At 42.7% G+C, this 19,940-nt stretch overlaps 2 protein-coding genes across 4 annotated transcripts in view; one reads left to right on the forward strand and one right to left on the reverse strand.

Annotated features, from left to right (window-relative positions):
• Positions 1 to 15,129, reverse strand: part of camkmt (calmodulin-lysine N-methyltransferase) — a 287,014-nt gene extending 271,885 nt beyond the window's left edge. Inside the window, exon 1 of the mRNA XM_052013219.1 lies at positions 14,783 to 15,129. Within this exon, the coding sequence (XP_051869179.1) occupies positions 14,783 to 14,902 (120 nt within the window). The 5' untranslated portion in view covers positions 14,903 to 15,129. The remainder of the gene's footprint in view (positions 1 to 14,782) is intronic.
• A 155-nt stretch (positions 15,130 to 15,284) lies between these two features.
• Positions 15,285 to 19,940, forward strand: part of prepl (prolyl endopeptidase like) — a 42,885-nt gene continuing 38,229 nt past the window's right edge. Inside the window, exon 1 of one of the 3 annotated variants that reach the window (XM_052013216.1) lies at positions 15,285 to 15,734. In XM_052013216.1, the coding sequence (XP_051869176.1) occupies positions 15,540 to 15,734 (195 nt within the window). In that variant the 5' untranslated portion in view covers positions 15,285 to 15,539. The remainder of the gene's footprint in view (positions 15,735 to 19,940) is intronic. The other 2 variants (XM_052013215.1, XM_052013218.1) reach the window with 2 other exon arrangements.

Raw genomic sequence — 19,940 nt, forward strand, 5'->3', positions numbered from 1 at the left:
CGTTTTCATATGTATACACTGCAGAACTGCCTTGACAGCCAATTAATTCACCACCCAAAGCTTGCCAGCTGTCAAAACTATTAAAAAGACCGAAATTACTTTTTTTTTAAAAGTTAGTTTTGTTTAATATTTTCTGAGATATTTAAACAAAACATTCCAATAGAAAAGATTAAATTATTAAATTAAAAATGCAAATAAACTCAGAAAGAAAACGTAAGTTGTACTTTACATTGTTCTTTTCCATTCAAGTAAATGGGCTCACTGGAGATGTCTATGCACCCCCACTGGACTCTGTTGCCTGGATACAGACTAAAAGCAGTACGTTTAGTGTGCACCATTTATGAAAGTAACGTTTTCATTGTTACATTCAACTATCAACATTTAGAGAAAAATTCCTGACTTTGAAATGGCAAATACTGTATCTTATGATAAATAACGCTATGAAACAACACAACCATTCTAATACTAAAGCTTTGCCGACTGTTCAAAAAATACACAAATGTCACGTTATATTCCTAAACAGGTCTGCTCCAATATCAGCAAACATGTGGTATATGTTTGACAATGCATAAATTTCTCCTCATCTCTGTCCTAAACCACTTACCCCTTTGTGTGAAACTCTGCTCCTTGACTCTAGGCTCCTTATCCAAGGGAAAACATCCAGCCTGCCTCTAGCCTGTTAAGCCCTCTAAGAACTTATTTCGGACACAACATATGCAATGACACACTGCCTGTAACTATAGCACAGGTCTTCATGGTCTCAGGAGGATTGGGATTGCTTGAATCCACAGAATGATTTCTTGTCAAGACTCCTCGTGGATGTGCCACCTGCACCACTGACACATTGTTTTCCTTCTCCTCTTCAGAGTGCTGCCCACTTGTGGCTTTTCACACTTGTTTTTGCTGCAGTGACAGATGAACAGAGGATACAGAAATCAGGATACACACCCAGATGTTCTCTGAAATCCAGGTGAAAGCAATCGTAGAACAAAGGCTTTGCATAAGGAGAGGAAGACGGCTTGTCAGTGGTGAGGGAACAATCATAACACTCGCCATGTGCTCAGGAAAAGATGGATCAGTGCCAGAAAAGTTTCATGACTTGACCATTGACTTGATGCATTAGGTGAGACCTCATGTTCAAACTACTCTGCTAATCAGGAAATTGTCTTTACTTTCTACATTCCACCTCCACATACATAACAGCAAGGGTATATTACTTTGTGAACACTAATGGATTCACAGAAGACTATGCTCCCATCCGATCTGACATGCTCACAATCCACAAGTACATACACTGTTACACTAAATCACGCATATGCATTTCATTCATGTAAACAACTACTGCAGCTCTGTTTTTCAGGAAGATTCTTTACACACTTTAATGTGCTTTTCACATCACTGCAGCAAGAACAAGTGTGAAAAGCCACAAGTGGGCAGCACTCTCACAGGAGGAGAAGGAAGACGATGTGTCAATGTTGCACGTGGAACATTCATGAGGAGTCTGACAACAAACCAGCCCGTGTCCAGAAGCAACCTCGATCCTCTCGAGATCTTCAAGACCTGTGCTATAGCTAGACAGTGGTTTATTGTGTATGTTGTGTGAAGTCAGGAACAAAGTTCTTAGAAGGCTTGACAAGCTGCTCCAGGCAGGATGTTTCCCTTGGATAAGGAACCTAGAATGAAGGAGCAGTTTTACAATAAAGGGTAAATGGTTTAGGGCCAAGACAAGGAGAAATTTCTACACTCAGGAGGTTGGTGAATGAACACTGGAGGGCTGTGGAGGCTTAGTCATTGTGTTCATTCAAGTAAGAGATCTATAGATTTATGAACATTACAGAAAACAAGAGAAATGGTGATAGTGATAGAGAACAGCACTGGGGTAGTTGATGAATGGATTACTCCTCTCCAATTCATTATGTCAGAAAACATGAAATAAAAATTGGTAAATTATTTTATTATTGTCACATGTACCGAAGTACAGTGAAAAACTTTGGTTTGTATGCCATCCATACTGATCATTTCATTACAACAGTGCATTGAGGTAGTACAAGGGAAAACAATAACAATGCAGAATTAAGTGTTACAGTTACAGAGAAAGTGCAGTACATGCAGACAATAAGGTGCAAGGCTATAACAAGGTAGATTGTGAGGTCAAGAGTCCATCTCATTGTACTAGGGGACCATTCAATAGCCTTATAACAGCGGGATGGAAGCTGTCCTTGAGCCTGGTGATACGTGCTTTCAGGCTTTTGTGTCTTCTGCCTGATGGGAGATGGGAGAGGGGAGAGGGGAGAGGGGAGAGGGGAGAAGAGAGAATGTCCGGGATGGGTGGAGTATTTGATTATGTTGGCTGCTTTACCGAGACAGCGAGAAGTGCAGACAGAGTCCATGGAGGGATGGCTGGTTTCCATGATATTCAACTAATAAATGTTTTTGTGGTAGGTTTGAAGATTTAGTTTCATGAGGGCAGGAAGAGGAAGGAGAAATGAGTAAGAGACAACACCCTGGATGTTTTTATCTGACTGACTTGAAAAAAATAAGATAAATTAGACAAAACACTGCAAAGTCACTCTAGTTCATTGTCTCATATCCATCATTCCTGCACCTGTCCAAAATTTTGCACTAAAATTCTTGACACAGTTTCTTGATGTTCCTATCATGTACTTGCTGAAATCTTAAGTATTACTAGATCATCTGCGTTTCTAGTTAAAACAAATGTCTAGTGTTGCTGTGTTTTATTTGCTTTTAGAATTACTTTGAGTGAGGCCTGCCATAACACAATAGGAAGAATCCTTTTTGCCTCATACTCATCCTCCCCCACAAAGAAAATGATATGTTGGTGGAAATTGTGGACTTTTCCCTTATTTTTACCCTAATCTCAGAGAACTACAATGGGTTTACCTATGGGAATATTCCAATAGTTTTATGTGCTTTTACTTTACCAAAAAAGAAAAAGTGGGAATGTGGGAAATATCCAGAGACATCTCTCGCCCATGGTTTCCAGTTCCAAGAAAATCAAGGGCTTTCTCCCAGTTTTTGGCAGCTTTTGTCCCTTAAGGAATATCAAGTTAAAAAAAATCTAGATTATCCAGTCATTTCTCACAAATGACTTTTTTTTAAAAAAAGGATACGCTTGTGAAAAGCAAGAGAATGTCCACAGTGCCCCATGAAACAATGTATAAAGCTACCTAATTTGCCAAGAAGTGCCTTGAGATGCCTCAAGATCATGAAAAGCATGAAGGGAATTATTTATTTTCTTTCTCCTCAGTGATGGAAGTCAGAGTTGGGATACTTGTATTGGTGGTTCTTTTCCTGCAGATAAGAAGTATGGTCAGATCACATGCACTGGAAATGCTCTGCACTTATCCACCAACACATTGCATTTTCCACTAACCAGGTCCTGAGCAAGGCATAGAATTACAGAAATCTGGGAAGCTGAGATTTCACAACTGGGCTGGGTTTTTGCTGAGGTACATGCACCAATGTGGTTGATCTTTCACATTCAAAGAAGAGCCAATAGTTGCAGAGAATGGCCCAGTTTTTCTTGGAATTGGGGTCATTTATTCTCAGTCATGGCCTAGTCAAAGTGACCATGATTCCTCCATTTCCAGATTATTTATCGGCAACATTAACTAAACGCAGCACATAATTCTAAAGGAACGGAGACATTTTTGATTGTAGAAATAATTTAATTACCTTCACTGGAATGCCAAAATCAGTGTCCAGGGACTGTTAAATTTTAGAGTCAAGGGTTGCATAGCTTACATGTTCTATAATCCACCACAGACATGAACAAAACAATTACAGGAAATAAGAGCTCCAAGGTTATTTGTGCACACTTCTTTGAAGGCGACAGGGCAGATGAATAAAAGGACCTTTTTTTTTTAAATCAGCACATAAAGCACAAAATCTTAGACAAAATTTTTAAACCCATATACAACACTCACTGGGAGTTGAGGACCAAATACTGGCCTATGCAATTTAGGAAGTGCGTGGAGGCTTTAAAAAGACTGCACAAAAGATTTACTGCATTGGTTCCAGTGAAGAGGAATTATAGTTCCGTGGGGTGGAAACTCAAAAGAAGATTGTGGAACTGGGAGGGTAGTGTGTGTGTGTAAGGGGTGAAGGGGAAGGTGGCAGGCGGGTGGGTGGTGATAGTGGTAGTAACGCAAGGAGAAAGTAACGTGCAAGAACATCTGTGCATCAGCCTGTGTATTAACAGCCAGGCAGCAGAGTTTGCTTTCCAGTGGTCCTTGTCCCCTTCCAGCTGGATCAAGGCTTCACTCTGTCAAGTCCTCATGGCAGCTGGTATGTTACACTTTAAAAGAAATCATGCAGTGGTTAAACAGAGACACCTAGGGGCTCGAGAAATAACACCTGAAACCTGTGAGAACAGACTGTTTACACCATAACACAGAATAAAAATAGTAGTATGATGGGAAATGGGCATGAGAGCAAGGAAGCAATGATGGATCTTAACAGAACACTGGCTAGGCATAAAATTGTGATTGCAGTTCAGGTAACTCTAACGTTGATAAAATATTATGACCATGCAGATTGTATGATGCTGACAGAGATGGAAAACTGCAGGAGCTGATTCAGAATCAGATTTATTATCACTGACATATGGCGTGAAATTTGTTGTTTTGTGGCAGCAGTACAGTGCAAAGACATAAAAATCTATAAATTACAAAAATAAATAATTAGTGCGCAAAAAAAAACAAATAATGAGGTAGTGTTCATGGACCATTCAGAAATCTGATGGCAGAGGGGAAGAAGCTGTTCCTGAATCATTGAGTATGGGTCTTGAGGCTCCTGTACCTCCTCTCCGATGGTAGTAACGAGAATAGGGCATGTCCCAGATGGATGCCGCCTTCTTGAGGCACCGCCTCTTGAAGGTGTCCTTGATGGTGGGGAGGGTTGTGTATGTGATGGAGCTGGCTGCAGCCTTTTGCGATCCTATGCATTGGAGGATCCATCCCAGGCTATGATGCAACAAGTCAGAATGCTCTCCACTGAACATCTATAGAAATTTGTAAGAGTCTTTGGTGACATACCAAATCTCCTCAAACTCCTAACAATCAAATATTAAAACTTCTTCCACTGCATCAGCAATAGTTAAGAGATTTTTAAAAAAAAAGTAAGAGACTACAGGCAAAAGATTCACTGGGACATCAGTGCTGAAAATATATCCATCTAAAATTCTGAAGGGTGATTTGGGTCAGGATCTGCCTGCTGACATGCAATCTCCTCATCCAAAGTCCAAGTTTATTGTCCTGAGCACAAGTACATGTATGCACAGGTGCAGTGAAAAAACTTACTTGCAGCAGTATCACAGGAAGATATCATATAAGCAGCATTCACAAGAAAAACATAAATTAAGCACAAGTTATACAAGAATTGTACAAGAAAGAACCTTGATGCAACCAGTCAGAATACATTCAACAGTGCATTTGTAGAAGTTTGTTAGAGTGTTCAGTGACAAGCCCAACCTCCTAAGAAAGTAAGGAAAGTGTGCCAGCATCTTTATGATTGCATCTATGTGCTGGGCCCAGGACAGGTCATCTGATATCTTAACACCCAGGAATTTAAAGCTGTTGATTCTACCGCTAATACCCCAATGTAGACTGACACATGTTCGCCCTCCTTCCCCTTCCTGAAGTCAACAATCAGCTCTTTAGTTTTGCTTACGTTGAGCGAGAGGTCGTTGTTGCAGCACCACTAAACCAAGTGTCCTATCTCGCTCTGGTAAGTTGACTCACCGCCACCTGTGATTCGTCCAACAACAGAAGTGTCATCAGCAAAGTTGAAGATGGTATTGGAGCTGTGCTTAGCCACAGTCAGGTGTGTATAGAGAATAGAGCAGGGGGCTAAGCACACAGCCTTGAGATGCACCTGTTGATGATCAGAGAGGAGGAGATGTCGTTACCTATCCTCACTGACTGAGGTCTGCTGATGAGGAAGTCGAGTATCCAGTTGCAGAGGGAGGTACAGAAGCTCAAGTCTTGAAGCTTGATGATGAGTTTGGATGGGATAATTGTGTTGAATGCAGAGCTGTAGTCGATGAACAGCAGCCTGACGTATGAATTCCTGTTGTCCAGATGGTCCAGAGCAGAGTGAAGAGCCAGAGAAATCACATCTGCTGTTGATCTGTTGTAGCGGCAGGCAAATTGGAACAGATCCAGATCATCTGAGGCAGGAGTTGATTTGTGCCATAATCAACCACTTGAAGCACTTCATTACGGTTGATATAAGCACTACTGGATAGTAGTCATTGAGGCAGGTCACCACACTCTTCTCAGGCACCAGTACAATAGATGCCCTTTTGACGCAGGCGGGAACCTCAGGATGCAGGAGCGAGAGGTTGAATATGTCCGTAAATACTCCAGCCAGATGGTCCACACAGATCTTTAGTACTCAGCCAGCTATGCTGTCTGGACCAGACGCCTTCATCCCTCTTGAAGGATGCCCAGACGTCAGCCTCACAAAGACTGAAATTACAGGGTCATCCAGAGATGTGGGGACTCGTGTGAGTGCGTCATAGTTCTCTCTATCAATGCGTACATAAAAGGCATTGAGCTCATCCGGTAGTGATAGGTCGTTGCCACTTATGCTACCCGATCTCACCTTGTAGGAAGTAATATTGTGCAAGCCCTGCCACAGCTGTCGAGCATCCATCTGAGATTCCAGTTTAGTCCAAAATTGCCTCTTTGTGCTTGCAATGGCCTTCTGGAGGTCGTACCTGGACTTGTGACTCTGGGTCACCAACCCTAAACACTACAGATCTAGCCCTCAGCAGATTATGAATTCCCTGGTTCGTCCAGGGCTTCTGGTTGGGGAATGTTTTTGTGGGTACACACTCGTCCACAAGTCCTTATGAAGTCGGCTTACACAATATTACTTCCTACAAGGCGGGATCAGGTAGCATAAGTGGCAATGACCCATCACTACCGGATGAGCTCAATGCCTTTTATGCAGGCATTGATAGGGAGAACTATGACACATCCACGTGAGCCTCCACATCTCTGTCATATTCATTTAGGTCAGCCGACAAATTTTTGACCATGATCCAGTCCACCAACTTGAAGCAATCCCGAATTCACTCCTCTGCTTCTGCCGTTCAGCTCTTCATAGTCCTCTTCACCGGTGCCGCACTCTTCAGTCTCAGAAGAAGCACAGCCAAGTAGTCGGATTTACCAAAGTGCGGGTGAGGGATGAAGCAGTCGGTGTTCTTGATGGTGGTATAGCAGTGGTTGAGTCCTCTAGTGTTGCAGGTTATGTGTTGATAGTAATTAGGCAGAGACTTCTTCAAGCTAGCCTGATTAAAGTCTCCCAACACGATGCGACAGGTGTCGAGGTATGCTGCTTCATTCTTGTTGAATGCAACACTTAGTTCCTCAAGTGCTAGCTTGGTGTCTGCCAGAGGTGAGACTGCAGTCAGGATGACAGAAGGTAGAACAGTTGTGTGGGTATGTTATAGTTCCCCCTGTCAAAGTGTGCATAAAAGGCATTGAGTTCATCCAGGAGTTCACTGTCATTGTAAGGCCCTTGGGCTGGAGTACTGTGTCAGGAGAGTTGGGAGTGAGCCATGTCTCTGTGAAACAGAATACACAGCAGTCCCTCAGATAAAGCAACCTTGCTCTGAGGTTTTCAATCTTGTTTTCTAATGACTGCACATTAGCCAGGATGATGCTAGGGAGGTTGGGGGGGGGGGGGGGGGGGGGGGGTGGGCTGAAGGACCCTGCTCTTCAGTCTTACTTGAAGCCCTGCGCTGCAGCCACGTTTTCTGAGACAATAGAGGTCTTCCCAGTGTTTCCAGCTATTGCTCTGTGATTCACTTGCATGCTGCAAGACCTCCTTTGTCCTGAACTGCTACTCTCAGTCTCCGGGTTTTGCTCTGTCTGCTGCTCCCCTCTCTGATGTGGCAGCCTTAGCAGCAACATCAGAAGCATTCCTACCTCTTCTGCAAGTCAATTCCCCAAAAGCTGCTTAAAGGTAATCAAAGCAGTTAAAAAGGCTGCAGCCCTCCCCACTTTGAAATTGATATACAGAACACCCAAACTCTGAGCACAAAGCATTTAAAATTTTATTGAATTTCATATGTAGTGCAGCGGTTATCGTAACGCTTTACAGCGCCAGCGACCAGGGTTCAATTCCAGCTGCTGTCTGTAAGGAGTTTGTACGTTCTCCCCGTGACCCCATGGGTTTCCTCCCACATTCCAAAGACGCATGGGTTAGGAAGTTGTGGGCATGCTATGTTGGCACCAGAAGCGTGGCGACACTTGTGGGCTACTCCCAGAACACTCTACACAAAAGATGTATTTCACTGTGTGTTTCAATGTACATGTGACTGATAAAGATATCTTATCTTTCTAGAAACTTAACACAACAGTTGACAGTCAAGTTGTTCTAAACTGGTTAATAATCAGATAAGATTATACTGTAGATGTTTTGCTTCAATATTCAGGGAACTCAGTTATAATAATCAAAAACATGAGAACCTTAAAGTCCTATTTATCAAACAACACAGAAGATTCATCTGGTTTGTCTTCTTTTAAGAAGAACTTGCAAAAAAACTATACCAATAATTTCTGGGAAATAAGGGACACTGTAAAATGCTGAGATGCAGGATCCAAACTTCAGATTGTAGACTTGATCCTCAGCAAATTTGTCATTAACCCCAGGATTGTGGGAAAAGCTAATGGCATAAGTTGCAAGGTACGAAAGGATGATCCTGACTAAAATTTACAGATTGATAAGAATGGGATCAGAACAGGTGTGAATGTAAGACTGGGTATGCAGAAACAATTGGACAGAGAATAGATGGTAGTTCCCACCCCCGAGGTAGCAACCTTCTAATGTAATCAACAAATTGTCTATCATTGTTATGAAAGCAAAGTAAATACACAAGTGAAATAATTGCTATACTACCATACTGCTATAATTGTTGAACTACTTTGAGGAGCAGACTTGCATGGAATTAAAAGGCCAGTGCCACGACTTTTTTGTATTTCTGTATGGACAGTGGTTGAGAAGTCTTTGCCCGAGGTTTGAGGGATGATGCTAAATTGGAAGAAAGATTCATACAGGCTTAAGGACTGCAAGGAAAACCGAAGGACAGACTGAAGACAAGCCACCTGCATCCTGGAGGCTCCAAAGTCCAAGAACTGTCAGCTACTCATCAACAAATGCCTCCTAAGTATTCAATTTTGTATCACTTGACAGCTATCATTGGTTGCCATTCATTTTATCTTCAAGAACCATTCCAGATTTACATCACATACCTGGGGATATCATACAATGTTAAATGGCAGTAGATAACTACAAATGATTTTTTTATGCATAGAATTTGAATTTTATTGGGTTTTATTTTCAATTTAGTTTGGGTTTTTTGCTGTCATTAGAGTTTGGTATTTTTTGTTATTAAAAAATACAATCAAGAGAAGCATTAATTTTTGGCCCCTATAAAGCATAGCTAAATTGAAATCAGTAAGAGCAATAACTTCAGTCTAGTTGAAGCTTTAACTTAATTAATTTGTCAAAATTTACATTCATGGAACCATAATATTGTTTGTTTTGGTAACATTGTCACATGTGCTTTTTATTCTTCAGCCCTCAGTTATAGCAGATACATGGGATTTTCCAGTAATCCATAAGCATTTTGCCAGTCATTAAATCAAAATGATTGAAAATGTAAATTCAGTGTGGTTGACATTTACTGCTGATCTGGAGTCTAATCAATAATAAAAACAAAATCCAGTCTTAGAAAGCCACTTGGTTAGCTTTACCACAAAGGACTGTGGCATTTCAAAGAGGGGACTCACCACCATTTTCTCCAGGGCAATTAGGGACGGAGCTAAATGACTGCCTCACCAGTGCTGCTCGCACCTTGATAAATAAAACAAAAAAGGTAGTCATTTGGGTATTCTTTCAATTTTAATCTACTTGAAACTGAAAGATCCAAGCATGCACTTGCAGATCCCTTAAAATTGTACCATTTAGTTTTCATTACCTCTACATTGCTGTCCTCCAAATGCATCAATTCACACTTATCCACATTAAATTGTCTTCCCATTTCATCAGACTAAATCTACCACCACCCCACCCACGATTTACAACACCACTCAGCTTTGTACTATCCACATATTTGCTTCAGTCTGAAAACAATTCCTTCGCCTCTTCACTCTGCTTCCCATCCCACAGCCAATTACAAACTCAGGTCATCATGTGTACCCATAGCTAGAAAAGGTTGTAATGAAATAGAGGCATTCATAAGAATTTTAAACTCAATATATTGAAGATGGCAAGCAAGTAAGCTTACAAACCAACAGCCCATAATGGCTCTAGCACTTAGTGGAGCTACAATGTTCACCCACCTGCCTGTTTCTGGCACGTCTTTGGTTCCCCAGTTGTGGCCCAAGATGTTCAGCTACACTTCCACAGCTTTTTGCCATGTTTTTTTGTTTCCAGTTGCTTTTAAAGATGTCTACCTTCTTCTGTTTTAATGAATGAATCAACTTCTATCTGAAGCATCTGGCCAATCCATACATAAAAAGCCTCCCTGTAGTGAGGGTGCTTCTTCATTTCACTGCTTAGGTAGACCTTAGTATATAGAACAGTACAGCATGGGAACAGACCCGTCGGCCCACGATGCCTGTTCTGAACATGATGCCAAATTAAACTAATCCCTTCTGCCTACACATGATCTACATCCCTCCATTCCCTTCATATCCATATACCTATCTAAAAGCCCCTGAAACACCACTATTATATGTGCTTCCACTAACACCCCTGGCAGCAAGTTAAAGGGACCTACCACTGTGTTAAAAAAAACTTGCCCAGTACATCTCCTTTAAACGTTCCCCCTCTCACCTTAAAACTATGCCCTCTGATATATGACATTTCTATCCTTGGAAAAGGATTTTGGCTGTTTATCTATGCTGCTCGTAATTTTATAGAAGTCTATCAGATCTCCCCTCAGCTTCTGACTCTCCAGAGAAAACAATCCAAGTTTGTCCAACCTGTCATACCCTCTAATCCAGGCAACATCCTGGTAAACCTCTTCTGCACCCTCTCCAAAGTCCCCACATCCTTGCTGCAATGGGGCAACCAGAAGTGCACACAATCAGGCCACACATTGCTTCAAGATCACTCTGGGCCAAAAAGGGAAGCAGGATTTTTCTGGGGCAGCTCATAGATAAATAAGTGTGATTTGGACAATTCATACTCTATTGTTCCTCAGCACCCTGTACCACAGAGATGTGTGGAGAATATGTGGTTCTGGCAAATCTTGATTTTGGTTCAATAGTGCCGTTTGATGATGATTTCCAAACTATACATAAATTCCCAAATATATTCAAGGCTTTACACATTCTGTTCTAGATATCCTGGTTAATGGTGATGCCCAAATAGTTCAAGTTTATTGTTGTTGTCATAGGCATACATACAGGGTATAAACGCCATGAAAATTAGGTTTCTGCAGCAGCAGCACAGAATGAGGATAAACATGTTAACATAAACTTATGCATAACTTACACGTGTGCAAAATAAACAACGAAATAAACAATGACACTAGTACAGTATTGAGAGAGAAAAAATATAGTTCCGAGGTGGTGTTAGGGTTTTTCAGGTTGGTTCAAGAACCTGATGGCAGTGGGGAAGAAGCTGTTGGTGAACCTTGAGGTGTGAGTCTTCAGGCTCCTGTACATCCTGCCTGATGGCAGCATCAAGAGAGGGCATGGCCTGGATGGTGGGGGTCCCCAATAATGGATACTACCTACCTCAGACATCACCTCTTATAGATGTCCTCAATGGTAGGGAGAGCAATGATGGTACCTATGATGGAACTGGCTGAGTCCACCATGCTCTGTAGCTTCTTCCATTCCTGTGTATTGGAGTCTCCATACCAGACAGCGATGCAACCAGTCAGAATTCTTTCCACTGTACATCTGTGGAAGTTTGTCAGAGTCCTCGATGACGTGCCAAATCTTCTTAAGCTTAAATACATACATGTTTCTGCATCATTAAGAACATTATCTATCTGTACTCATAAAGGCAAGACAATACTAGAAGTTAATTTTCAGTCCAACGTTTTTTGTATTGAATCCAGGTTTTAATTTGGAGGCGGTGATAAGCATATAATAAAAGAGTAAATAAAAGTCTTGGTCTTCAAGGGATGGAAGGATGTCCACTTATGCCTACTGGCATGAGTTCTGTATACTAAATTCCGCAATTGATGGCAATATTGAAGTGTATTGTATACATGGCACTCTCCTGACATACTCCTGCTTTGATTTCAAAGCTGATCTCATTGTAAGCAATACTTAAAAAGGTAGAGTAGAAGCTTTTGATGTTGATTACTTGGAGAGGAATTCCATATTCCCACAGAACCTGCCACATTCCAATATTGAGTGCTATCCAAAGCCTTCAAGTTTATTTAAGTTTCTGTTAACATTAAACGTCAAGTTTATTATCATATGCACAAGTGCAATGAAAAATTTACTCACAGCAGCACCACAGGCACATAGCATCAGATACAAAACATTCACAAGGAAAACATAAATTATACAAGAAAGAACACAATTAGAACAAAAATAAATGAAGTCCATTTTCATGCAAAGAGAGCAAAGTGGTCATAGTGTTGCTAAACACTAGTGATCTTGAGTCGGTTTGTTCAAAAATCAAATGGTTGAAGGGAAGTATCTGTTCTTGAACCTGGTGTGGGACTTCAGGCTTCTGTACCTCCTGCCAATGGTAGCTGCAAAAAGATGGCATGGCCCAGGTGGTGGGGATCTTTGATGATAGATGTTGGTTTCTTGAGGCAGTGCCTCATGTCAATACTACTGATGGTGGGGAGGAATGTGCCCGTGATGTATTGAGTATCCTGAGCATTGTTTTGTTAAGGTTTGGTCTGTAAGTCTACACTCCATCCAAGCACCAGCTTCTTTTCTGAGAAAACTATCAACTGCCTATGACGTGCTGGACTATGATCTAACACATTCCTTGCCTGACACAGAAAAAGATATCAACTACTCATTACAGCAAATTCTCCACTCATCGGCACCTTATTTATAAACATGGTAGATCCACATTTCTCAGTTTTAATTTGACAGATGCCATCAGGTGGCGGCGATTGTTACCAACCTCTGATCACCTTATTGATGTAGTCAATCTGGTTCTTACCTCTGCCTTTTGCAGAATACCATATTTGCTTGCAAATATTTGCTGATGGTGCAATCAATCATTCATACTGTAGAGATCAACAACTCATTCTGTTTTCATTTCTGTGGTACACCCATGTTTTCCTGTTAATCTGTGTTGTCTTTACTAACTCTTGCAGTCAGGTCTCCCTTGACAATAGTTTGATCATGGAGTGGTCCTCTCCAATACTGCCTGTAGCGCAAGATAGAATTTGTTCTTTGCTTCTTCACCACTACTGTTTGTTGGAGTACAACACTGAATAACGTTACTGTTCTGTGTTTTCTTTTCAATCTCTTTCTTACAAGTCAATTACTGATAGGTTTCCATTCAACCAGGTACCATTCCATTCCCTTCTTCAAAAGGATGGTAATCCCCTTACGATGTTGTCCATTATTCTGTCCAACAGAATTCCTCAGAGTACTGTTGTTAATCTTCCTAACCCCGTCTATGCATTCTTGCTGACATCCAAGATGTATAAACCATAGCAATTCATCTCTGCTTTGACCTGAGCTGGCTTTCTTGTTCTGTACGCTGTGTTTATCTTCCAAAATAAAACATGTTTACATTTTGTCTTAATGCTGCATACTTCAGTCTTTATGCCAATGACCGTCCTTCAGTTTTCACCATTGACAATCACGAATCATTAACCTTTGAAGGCCATCATACAATGGTAAGCTTCTCAAATTCTCTTCAAGTAACATTATTTTGCTTCTTTATAGGACAGGATTGTTAGTTCTTTGCTTAACCCTCAACCTCTAGAACCACTTTGGCATGGTTGAGCCAGGAGCAGTAGCTCTCATCAGCACAGACCCTGATCATTAGGGAAGGCTGTTCTGCCACAGCAAGATACAGGTTACCTGAAAGTGGAAAATTCACTGTTCGTACCGTGTTGTTGCAGACTACTCTGGGGGAACATGAGGTGTTGCTCTTCTGGTTTGCGTTTGGCTCACCCCAGAAGTGGAGAAAGGTCAGGACAGAAAGGTTGGTGTGGGAATGGGAAAAAAAGAGTAGAAATAGCTTGCAACCACTTGTGACCTTGGTTAGGGCCATTTCTGTGCTGAGAGATAGATGCAACCTGAATGAAGAGATACAGACCTGGAGTTCTGAGGATGACAAATATATATTTGGAAGGTGGCAACATGCCCAAGAAAAGAGAGAGATGTGTAAAGAACTGATCATCTGCAAAATAGATGATAAAGTGTGTATTTTTTTTGAAGAACGACCAATGACAACAGTTGTCAAGCGTGACTGAAGTAATAAATACAGTGACAAACGTCTTCTTTCTATCTTTTAGGTTTATACCCAATTCTAAAATGAAGACTTTGATATGGTTGCAAGACGTGGATCCATTATTCCTTGTTCTTCTCCAACCCTATTTCTCCGTATGCGCAATAACACGGCAAATCATCTGATTTATAGCATGCATAATTAATAATATTAAACTGCATTTTTTATAAATGACACATCATAATGTTTTGCTTCCCCCTCTTTTTTTTAAGAAAAAATGTATGCATTATTATGAAAAGATAATACGAATGATAAACGTCCGCCCTCGACAACACCCTGTTGGTTGGCTTCTTACCCGTTGCAGCAGTTTCCACCGGTCTTTGGCCAGGCCAGTGTCCGGGATCAGCCCGCACGCCCTGCCGTTGCCATGGCAGCCCCTGTCAGCGGCAGATTCGGAGCCGGGCTCGCATTCCATCGGCGCGGTCTCCCGGCAGCGGCGACAATCAACTGGTTACAAATAATTGGCAACAAGCTGCCACAAGTGTCTCTGCGTGAACTACGGGGATACTTTTTGGTTGTCTGAACAGCACATGTTGCACAGTGATCCGTGCTGATAATTGCCTCCCGCTCACAATGTCCCGGTCTTTTCAAGGCACACGAATTAAAAAGGGACGAAGGGAAGTACGGCGCAAAAAAAGTAACAGTCACAGCCGGCTCGCGTGCATTTGTTTCACTTCCGGTTAGAAGGAACTGCAGACCAAAGCGATCAAGTTTGAGTTGAAATCGACGTGAGAGGCAGCAGCGATTGGACGGTGAGTGACGGGTGGGTGATGGATTCATTGTGTCTCGGGAGTTGCATGTACGCTGCTGCGTGCACCTCAGCAGGGCACTGGGACATGAGCTGCAGCGGTGACCTGTTCGTTATTATCAGTGTTTTGTTTAATTGTTTAAATCGTAATCACAGGGTGTATAATATGTATAATTCTTACCTTTTCAGAAAAGATAGGAAAATTAAGAAAGGCTCTTGATCTTTTATAGCGTCTGTTTAATGTAGTCATTTGCCTGTTTTGCTTTGCTCTCATTGACTGACAAGCCGTGGACTGCAGATCAAAATGCCTCGCGTGGTCATTTTGCTTCAAAAGATAACATTGGGTTCCCAGCCCAGGTGCTTTATGACGGCTTTATGTGGTTTGAAAAGAAGCTCGTGTGAAACTCGGGCCAGCTGTTGGGGACTCAGGAGGTTTGCGAAAAGTTGTAAGCGTTTAGAAAAGGGAAAAAGTAACGCATGTCAAACTTTTAATTATCAGGTGAGTACCACCCCCATGCACTGAACTCGCCCCTTATAGGATATTGAAGTTGATTAACATTTATGTGGTAATTTGATAAATTTCACGATATGTGTATTATATTACACGTATGATTGTGCTAAATTAAGTTCAGCTTTCACACCTGGGGGTTTTGTGCCTCAAGTGTACTTCTAGCATAAACATCAATTGTATTTATAGTTTGAGCATGCGTGCATTTCCTGTCAACTTTCCAGTTGTATTTCACCACTTTGACTTTTCTGATGGGCTGAATTGAGGTCGCCGACATCCCACGACTCAGCTCACGTCATACTTCCGCATGTGCGTGACCAAATGTGGAAGTTCGAAATTACCTAGAGGTCAGATACCAGTCACTTGACCTCCCTACTCACTGTTGACCTTGCTGTCGAGATCAGCAGTAGAGCACTGATAAATGCTGGAGAGAGGACACACTTCACATCCAGCCATTCAGCTTTTTGTCTGGTATTCAAATAATTCTTCTTCTCATTTGCAATGGGTGCCAGCCCTATCAAGAAAGATAATTATTTTCATTTTTTGTTTGGAATGTGACTGTTGCAGGCTAGGCCACCAGCAGCTGTTGCCCTTGAGAAGGTGGTGATGAGCTACCACCTTGGAACCATTGCAGTCCTCCTGGTGAAGGTACTCCCATAGTATTGTTGGATAGGTAGCTTCACAAATTATACCCAGTGGTCATAAAGAACTGGTGATATACTTCCAAGTCAAGATGGTGTGTGATGGAGAGGAACCTGCAGGTGGTGGTGCTCACATCCACTTGAAGTTCTAGGTTTGAGAGGTGCTATCAGAGTAGACTGGATGACTAACTACAGTGCATTTTATGGATCAAATCGTCATGTGCACGTATGGTGAGGTACAGGTACAATGAAACACTTGCTTGCAGCAGCGACACAGACATGTAGGTACAGACCACACAGAATATTCATTATACACGACGGTGAAGAAAGAGAGAAAAAGAGACAGTGTCCTTTTTTTTTGCACTAAAGTTTTTTTTGCACAATCAGAGACAAGTCCACAGTGATGCAAGAGGTGGTCCATCGTGTTCCATTGCTGAGGTTGGGTTAGGGTTATGCAGGTCAGTTCAAGACCCTGATGGTTGTAGGAAAGTACCGGTTCCTGAACCTGGTGCTGTGGAGCTTCAGGCTTCTGGGTCTCCTGCCTGATGGTAGCAGTGAGAAGAGGGCATGACCTGGATAGTGGGGATCCTTGATGATGGATGCTGTCTTCCTGAGGCAGCACCTCCTGTAGATGCTATCAAAGAGCATGATGGACTGGGTTGTGTCCACTACCCTCTGCAGCCTCTTGCATTCCTGTGCATTAGAATTGCTGTACCAGGCAATGATGCAACTAGTGTGGATACTTCCAACAGTGCATCAATAGAAGTATGTTAGAGTATCCTTAATATCCCGAGTCTCCTTAACCCTCTAAGAAAGTAGAGGCACTGGTGCACCTTCTTTGTGATTACCTCTATGTGCTGGGCCCAGGACAGGTCATCCGAGATATTAACACCCAGGAATTTGAAGCTGCTGACTCTCTCCACCTCTGACCCACCAATGAAAACTGACACATGGTCTCCCAACTTCCCCTTTCTGAAGTCAACGATTAGCTCCTTGGCTTTGTTGACGTTGAGTATGAGGTTGTTGTTATGGCACCACTCAACCAAGTGTTCTATCTCACTCCTGTACGCTGACTCATCACCACCCATGATTCAGCCAGCAACAGTGATGTCATCAGTGAATTTATATGTGGTATTAGAACTGTGCTTAGCCACACAATCATGGGTGTAAAGAGAGTAGGGCAGGGGCTAAGCATGCAGCCTTGAGATGCACCAATGTTGTTGGTCAGTGAGGAGGAGATGTTGTTACCAATCCCTACTGATTGAGTCTGCCGATGAGTATGTCAAGGATCCGGTTACACAGGGAGGTACAGAGGCCCGGGTCTTGGAACTTGGAGGGGATGATATGTTGAACACATGATGTGTAGTCAAGGAACAGCAGCCTGATGTATGCATTACTGTTGTCCAGATGGTCCAGAACAGAGTGGAGAGCCAGTGAAATAGCATCTGCTGTTGACCTGTTGTGGTGATAGGATCCAGGTCATTTCTGAGGCTGGAGTTGATTTGCACCATAACCAACCTCAGTGAAGGTAATTGCTACTGGACGGTAGTCATTGAGGCAGATCATCGTGCTCTTCTTGGGCACCGGTACTACGGATGCTCTTTTGAAGCAGGTGGGAACCTCCGACTGCAGAAGTGAGAGGTTGAAGTTGTCCTTGAATACGCCAGCCAGTTGGTCTGCACAGAGCTTCAGGTACACACTGCAGCTATGGTCTGTTGGTGTTTGTGAGAATTAATGTTTAGTGTGGTGAAAGCGGTGCCAGTCATGAGGTTTCTTTGTTCTGCATGGTGTCATTCGAGAGGCACTAATCCGGATAAGTGTTTTATCGCACTCTTGGTGTGCTTTGTAGATGGTGGAAAGGAGTTGAGTTGCCCTCAGTAGGATACCCAGCCTCTGAACTGCTCTCCTAGCTACAGTATTTGTGCAGATTGTCCTGCTGAGTTTCTAGTTAACGGTGACACCCCCCACGCACCCCCCCCCCCCCCCCCCCCCCCCCCCCCGGCTGATGATAGTGGATGTGACCATGGTTAGACAAACTCGTGGTGCAGTTAGTCATTGCCTGGCACTAACCAGTGTTACTTGCTACTTATCAGTCCTTGCTGGAATGTTGCCTAGGTCTTTCCGCTTGCAGGCATCGACTACCTCATTACTGGGGAGTTATGAATGGAATAAACATTGTGCAGTGAGTATTCCTACTTCTGACCTTATGATGGAAGGAAAGTCTCTGAAGCGGCTGAAGATGCTTGAGCCTAGAACAGTGCTCAAGGAACTCCTACAATGATGTCCTGAGGCTGGGATGATTGAATTTCAATAACCACAATCATCTTCCTTTGTGCAAGGCATAATTCCAACCATTTACACCGGGGCTCTTGATGCCAAACTTAGTCAAATGTTGCCTTGATGTTGAGAGCAGTCCCTCTTGCCTCGGTCTAGAATTCAGTTCTTTGGTCCATGCTTGGACCAAGACTATGATGAGGTACTGGGCATCAGGTTATTGGTGAGTACATGCCATTTGGTAACATGGTGGATGGTGCCTTCTATCACTTTGCTGATAAATAAAAGTAGACTATTTGGGTGAAAATTAGCTGGATTAGATTTGTCCTGCTTCTTGTGAACTAGATTTACCAGGGGAGTTTTTCACAGTATCAGTAGATGCTACACTTGCAACTGTACAAGAACAGCTAGGCTGGGAACAGCTAATTCTGGAGCACAGGTCTTCAATGCTGTGTTCAGTACTACAGCTGAGATGTTGTTTGGTCCTGTAACCTTTGTATCCAGTGCTCTCAGTCATTTCGTATGAAATGAACTGAGTTGGCTGATTCTGGTTTCTCTGGGAATAGGGGTCATAGAAGGGAGCAGTAAGGGCCCATCCATTTGGCTGTCAGTGGTTTCTGGGGGTGAGGCTGACAATGCCTGAGGCCTAGTCATCTCTTAGAGCAAGGTCCTCCTCATAGGCACAACTGGGATGTGGAAGTCTGGTTTCTCAGCTCAATGCATCCAAAAGAAAGTTCCTGATAGTGGGCCAGGTCCTGTGCAATGCACTCTTACTGAGGCAAACTTGTCAATCGGTAGAGCTATGGAGTTATACAGCATGGAAATGGGCCCTTCAGCCCAACTCATCCATGCCAACCAAGTTGACTCCCTGAGCTAGTCCCATCTGCCTGTGTTTGGCCCATATCCCTCTAGACCTTTCCTATCCATGTACCTGTTCAAATGTAATTGTCCTTCCTTCCACCCACCCTCCCCTCCCCCACAGATTCCTCTGGCAGCTTGTTCCATACAAATGCCATCCTCTGTGTGGAAAATGTTGCCCCTTGGGTACCTTTTTATATCTTTCGCCTCTCTCCTTAAACCTTTGCCCTCTAGTTTTAGACTCTCCTACCCTGGGAAAGAGACTGTGACCATTCACCTTATCTATACCCGTCATGATTTTATACACCTCTATAAGGTCACCCTTCAGTCTTCCACGCAGCAGAGAAAAAAATCCCAGCCTATCCAGCCCCTCCTTGTAACGCAAGCCCTCCAATCCTTGTGAATCTTTACTGTACCCTTTCCA

The sequence above is a fragment of the Pristis pectinata genome, chromosome 3 (genome assembly GCF_009764475.1).
Source record: "Pristis pectinata isolate sPriPec2 chromosome 3, sPriPec2.1.pri, whole genome shotgun sequence".
Classification (NCBI taxonomy): domain Eukaryota; kingdom Metazoa; phylum Chordata; class Chondrichthyes; order Rhinopristiformes; family Pristidae; genus Pristis; species Pristis pectinata.